Source organism: Calonectris borealis, chromosome 16, assembly GCF_964195595.1.
Source record: "Calonectris borealis chromosome 16, bCalBor7.hap1.2, whole genome shotgun sequence".
In the NCBI taxonomy this organism is placed as follows: Eukaryota; Metazoa; Chordata; class Aves; order Procellariiformes; family Procellariidae; genus Calonectris; species Calonectris borealis.
The window spans coordinates 21,855,209-21,861,404 of NC_134327.1; the positions used below are offsets into that span (position 1 = coordinate 21,855,209).

The 6,196-nt window shown below is 46.9% G+C and overlaps 1 protein-coding gene across 1 annotated transcript; it reads right to left on the reverse strand.

The window, feature by feature from the left end:
* Positions 1–1,281: 1,281 nt before the first annotated feature.
* On the reverse strand, positions 1,282–3,234 carry LOC142089029 (uncharacterized). Its single transcript, XM_075164912.1, has 2 exons — positions 2,634–3,234; positions 1,282–2,119 (listed from the first exon to the last, which is right to left on the reverse strand). The coding sequence occupies exons 1-2, from the start codon at positions 3,083–3,085 to the stop codon at positions 1,693–1,695; spliced, it is 879 nt and encodes a 292-aa protein (XP_075021013.1). The 5' UTR covers positions 3,086–3,234; the 3' UTR covers positions 1,282–1,692.
* Positions 3,235–6,196: the final 2,962 nt, after the last annotated feature.

The following is a 6,196-nucleotide window of genomic DNA, read 5'->3' on the forward strand; positions in this document are numbered from 1 at the left end:
GCTACCTGGTAATTTGTCAGGTGTGGCTGTAGATCTCGGCTGTAGTGCGGTACGGAGAGGCCACGTGGGCAAAGGGCTGTGCCTGCGTCTGCACATCTCCACTTGTAAGTAAAATAAATTGCTAATAACAAGGAACTTTAAAAAATGTATTCGTAAGCCCCGCAGAGAACAGTATAGATACATCATGCTGAAAGACAAGTAGGATCTCTCATACAAATGTCCGAACATCCCCAGAATCCTTATGCAGAAGAGCCCAGAAGGTACGGAGCGTGTCCTTGGAGCGTGCTGCCCTCTCCCATCCTCCGAAGATGTCTGGAGCTGTGGTGACGCGAGGAATGATCTGCTTTTATTTATTCTTTTTTTATTTTTTTTCCCCCTCTTCCTCCCTCTTGTTTTTGGAATAACCTTAAGAAGCGGATTATATCCCAGCGCAGGGAAAGGTAGGCTGAACTCACAGGTTACCTTTTGCTCCTCTTGCCATCCCCAGTGGCCTGGCAGGGAGCAGCAGTGTGCAGGACAGACGTGTTCTGGGTTTTGATGTATTTGTCACATTGTGACCAGGGAAGAGAGTCAATGACTCTCTGAAGGGGGCTGAGTGAACCGGTAGGGTAGGGAAGCAGCATCGTCCATCGGTAGTGAGCAAAATGGCACAAGGACTTCCCTCCACCCTCGCCAGACCTTTACAAAACTGGCTACAAGGCCAGTCCCGTGGGCAGAACCTGATGGACAAACTTCTGTTCACCCACTGCACTTTGCTGGGTCCCAGGCGGGGAGGAAGGAGCTCCAGGGCCGTTTTCCTTTGTGTCCTCCATGACGGCAGCCTCCTTTCCCCGGGGCAGGCTCCATAGCAGCGATCGCCTTGTGGGGCCTTTGCCAGGGGCCAGTTTTTCAGCATCTTTGTCACGGGAAGGCAAAGCACAGTTGTTAACCCGTGAGCTGTTCTGTCAGCTCAGTTATCACAGGTTAGGAGAGACGGAGGTCACAGACCTTTACCTGTTTCACTGGCGGGTTGATGATTTAGGGGCGTATTGCACACGCTTATGCCCTGGCCCCCGGTTACCTGCAATGGAGACCTGCTTGGGTGCACGGCCGCTGCTGACCCCTGCGCCCTGGTTTTCTTCCCGTGCAACCCGGGATCAGATGGGCAGGGAGGGGAGGGTGGTTTGCTGCGTGCCCAGGTCTCATCCCAGTGTGTACTCAAGTTATGATTGTTGATTGATTTGATGTGCAAAGCATTTTTAGACAAAAAAATGAATAAAAAAACCGAACAGGCACAATTTTCTAACAAGTAATGTCATTTAATGAATGATACAGTCTAGAAAATAGAAACTACCCAGATGCTGGTTGGTTGGTTGGTCTGTTTGGGGCTGGGAGAAGGCCCTTGCTTGGACACACAATGCCTTCTCTGGATTCTTTTGTCAGCATTTGCAGTTGCTGGAAACAAGGAAACATCCATATATTGAAAGAGACACTAAGGGGGCAATTTTTTTCTAAAATGTGGGAAGTATGAAGAACACCTTCCCATCCCGTCTCATTGGGCAAGTGGCATGAAGGGCTCAGAGCTCACCAATATCTTTACAGATGATTCATACCTAAAAGGGATAGACTCAACCAACGGTACGTACCCACGGCTCAGTCCTCTAACACCATCGGAGACTGCTCACTTCGCAGAACACCCCGTGGGCTCTGGTGTTATTGCACTTCTTTCTGGGTGCTTTTCTGCACGTGTTGTGTCTCTTCCCTCAAGGTCTGGCTGCTGATTCCAGGGAATATGCTTTTCAGAATGTCACAGTACACCGTGTACAGCTCTGGGTCTATTTGGGGCTTGGGCAGAGATCGGGAGTTGCAGGCCTGTTCAGTGACTGAGTGCTGTAGCAAGTAGACATCGCTGAAGAGCGCAGTTAGGATCTTGTGTGCAGCCTTGTACGGGTCGTCTTCGAACTGCACCATTGCCTTGAGCTCCCTCAGGGTGTAGCCGTTGTAACGCTTGCTGTCTTCGGCCAGGGGCTGCACGGTCTCGCCAATGTGTCTCACTTTCCACTTCAGGCATTTCAGTTCTTCTTTCACATCCTCTAGTTCTTTCTCCATGGCTTGGAATTCCTTCGCGGTTACAAATCTCCTGCCAAGGAAAGAAGTGGCAGACACAGTGTGGAGTTCAGCGGCTTGGAGGGGTGAAATCAGCCCAGCTTGCCTGGGGTCGGACCACAGAGCCTGAGGGTTGGGAAGGGAGATACCGGCCACGTCACTGAAAACCATAACCAGCTCTTATCTGTCAGGCGTCCTAGTAACAGCAGAGTTTCCCTCTGCTCGTGCAGGGAGAGATGTGCTTTCTCATTCGAAAGGGAACGAGGCACCTTGAAACCGCCCCGTTGGAGGAGCTGAGGTTGACAACCTGGCCCAGGGGTGGTCCTGGAATTGGGTTTGGAGAGCGAAATGAATGTGTGGAAAATGTGGTATTTTGCTTCTTGGGGAAGAGGGTTTAGTGGGAGCAGAGGGTAGTTACTGGAAAACAAATACTGGGAACATTTAAATCATAAAAGATATTTAATTTTTTTTTATGAGGGGCTCTTAATGACCCTGTACCAAGTTGAGTCATTTGAGGACTTAAGCATGTGTATGGTCTGGATACGTACCTTTCATGACCAGGATCTTCCAGATCTGATTCAAAACCCTTTTCTGTATTCTTTAATCCAGTTTTAGAATAGCCAGGAGACTGGGAACTATCTTCAGGAGTCATGGTTGCTGGAGGCCTTGTGCTTTTCCTGGTTGGGGTCAGTGTGTGGTCTGACGCTGAAGCTTGTACGTTTTGTGCTGTGTGAGGACAAAAGGTGTAGAAGGAGGTTGCATTGATCCCTGGACTGACTGGAGAGGAGTCAGAGTATTGCTGAGGCTTGGCTGAGCTGGATGTTAGACTGAGCCTGAGGCTGGCTGGGCAAGAGGCTGGAATAGGCCTTGCTCCGAATGGGCTGGAACATGATATTGCTAAATTTTTGTTTCTTTGCTCAAATGGCTGAGGGCTTGGTGATTCTCCTGGGGCCAATATAGTGATGGAGGAAATGTCCAGCAGGGTTTGATCCTGAACCATGGAGATCTGGCTGGTCGGTTCTGATGAAAGTGAAGAGCTGCTTGATGTGTCACTGGAAGAGCTTGACGTAGCGAATGGGGGTATTTTCTGAGCATTATGGTCACTCCTGTTCCTCTGCGTGCTAGTGACATTTAGAGCTGGGTGTTGTGAAGCCCTAAAGAAAGACAAACATACACTTTTTCCTCTGGACTGGACTAAAGGCTTATAAGACACTTTTAGGCCTATTTTGGCACAATTTTAAGCCTGTTTCCCATAACTGCATTTCCCCATAGGCTGATTTGCTTCTCAGGTCTGTATAAAACCCTCTGCTTCTCATGATCAAGAGCAAAGTGTTTGAGAATAAGGCACATAAATTCAGGTCCAGTTCCTCCCTGGTGCCCGCTAAGCACTGGTCAGCTGTCATCAGCGTGATAAGCACTGGCACATCAGTGTTCTCCTTCCCAAACGTCGTACAGCTCTGCAAGGACCAAGGATTTGGTGCTGGGGAAGGACAGGAAGGGAAGAAAGCTACTGGCATATTGACTGTGACAAATTCCAGTAGGAACGCAAAAGGATAAAACCTGGCTTGCAGGTTGCCACAGCACCTGCCCTTGATCATCCCTGCAAAGTGTGAAGACCTGCCTTCACCTTGGACCCACAGGCTTTAGTCTCCTGGTAGCTCTGCACGGTCACCCAGTGCATGGGGGGATGAATAAACAGGAAAGATAAAAACAGAAGGGCAGCACAGAATGACATCATTGTTCCTGTGGTGACATTGTAGGACATTTCTCCTCTACAGCTCGGTGTGTTAAGGGCTTTTCTTCCCTCCCCTAAGCTGTAGACTGTGTACAGGGCTGACCAGCTATTTTAGCTGGCTGGAAATGCCAGTTGCGTGGGATGCCAGAAACCCCTCCTGGATGTTGTTTCTCCTACTTTTCTCCGGCTGCTGCCAGATAGGAGAGATCCTGATGCTTTTATTTCTATGGCTAAATTTTACTCAGTGTGGCAAGACTGATGGCATGTAGACTGGAATTGTCCTGACGGGTAGCGAATGCAGCTAGAAATGCCTTGACCTTGACGGGGAACGCAAACATACCCACTGTGCAGATCATGATTCAGGATTTCTAACAGCCAAAGGACATGACAAACTTTTGTAGCAATACCAGTGACCAACTGAGTCTTCTTGTGCAGCTGGTGTATTCATATTCTTCTGGCGGTGGAAGACAGCAGAAAATCCTGGTCTGGATGGGTTATATGAGATCTAGCGCACAAAGTCCTGTCCTGTTAGTAGCAGTGGCTGGAGTTAGCTACATGTTCACTTCTCCACCTCCTGCACCTTTCTCAGGGTTGGATGCCATTAAACGCTGAATTTTTAAGGTCCTAAAGAGCATGCCTCACACCTATTGGCTTCAATAGGGTTAATTAAGGCCTTTGCTAAATCACAGCATAATTATCAGGTTTAAATCAAACTTAGAGTTTTTATAATTGGAAAAGCAGTCAGTGACAGATCTACTGCATAAAAACAGAGCCAAAAAAGAAGCACAAAATGAGTTAGATAAAAGGCAAGGGAGAAAACAAGAACAGAGGTGTCAGAGGGAGCACCCTTCCCCAGAAGTGCCTTGCTCTCATAAACTGGCTGGGCAGGGGTGGAAGGCAAGAATTGCTGACTAGATACAAGGAAAAGCTCTTTCACCCTGAGGGTATTCCAACACTGGACAGAGGCCAAGAGAGGTATTGGGGGTCCATCCTTGGGGGTATTCAGAACTCGACTGGACAAGGAGCTAAGCAGCCTGATCCAGCCTGCTCTAATGGACACGCCGTGAGCAAGGGCCTGGACTAGAGGTCTGTTGGTTCATGGGCTGCTCTGGGACCGAGAGGAGGAGTGGAAAAGGGTGATCTTCTGGTACAAGGAACGCAAATCAAAATTACTGGTTATTTAAATCACAGCCGAATCTCAGGCATTCCTTAATCTTCACTACGAAACCCCACATTCAGTAAATACGTTTTGCTGTAGCAAATAAAAACCACCTTTATTCTGACAAGAGCAAAACCCATTTTAAGGCAACTAAAATAAAAATACGTGTTGTAACTTTTTTGTTAAAAATATACGTATTTCTCCTCACAGCGTAAAATTATCTGAACATTAAGTGAGCAAAAATCTCTACCTACATTCTGGGGGAAATATAACATGCACAGTAACTGAAAGGCTATTTGGGTGCATGTACAATGGGAAATACTTCATTTTGCATCTTTAGCAGTGTTGGACAGGGTTGGGGTTTTTGTGTTGTGGGTTTGGTTTTTTTTTTTTTGTGTAAATCCAGGATTAGCTGTAGGAGATGGAACATTTATTGAAAGATGCTATTTAAAAGAGTGACAGAAAACACGTTTCATAACTAATCTCACTGAAATTTATATAAGAAATGTTTCCAATTCACCTGTGCACTGGATGAAACAAAAAAGTATTATAAACTATCACTTTCTTTTGCTTTCCTTTTCCACCCTTTAATTTTCACTGGCTGCAGTGCTAAACACGGGACTGAATTTACTTTTGTCATCATGCTTATTTCAGAAGCAGAGGAGCTGGTTGCTTAAGAAGCAATCTGAAGCTTGTTAAAGCAAAATGTTAGTCTGGATTTTAGCAGAGGTAAATGAGGACGGAACTGAGACCTGTAACTTTGGAGATTCCTAGTGGGCAAGGGTTTGCCTGACGACAGGAATGAAATTCCCATTGCTTTCAACATAGCTGGATCTTAGATCTGTAACCATGGTGCTTTATCAGAGGGGTTTTTTTTTTGCACCGGTTTTTATGTAGTGAATCACTATGAACTGAATAAATTACAGGAAGAATTGCAAGACCTGGAGTTGAAATCAATGCTGACATGAAATAGGAAGGTGATTGCAGCTGTCAGGTATCTCCACAAGGAGAAACCTTGACTCAACTTTGAGCGACACTTCAAATGCGTCAAGCCCTTGTTGTCTGCCTTCTTCCAGCCCTGTGCTGCTCAGCATATAAAGCATGTTCCCCGTTGTCAGAGTGACCTTGTCTGCCGTCTGTGCCTTGCCCTCTCCAGCTGAGCTTGTGCAATAGACTTTTTGTAGCACTGAATTTGGAGACATTGGAAAGTTGCCTGC

What these genes read in the sequence shown, in the direction of transcription:
- LOC142089029 (XM_075164912.1), bottom strand. Translation starts at nt 3,085, where the DNA reads ATGGTTCAGGATCAAACCCTGCTGGACATTTCCTCCATCACTATATTG. An exon ending in GAAGATCCTGGTCATGAAAG is followed by an intron (nt 2,120 to 2,633) that starts GTACGTATCCAG and finishes TTTCCTTGGCAG; the next exon opens with GAGATTTGTAACCGCGAAGG.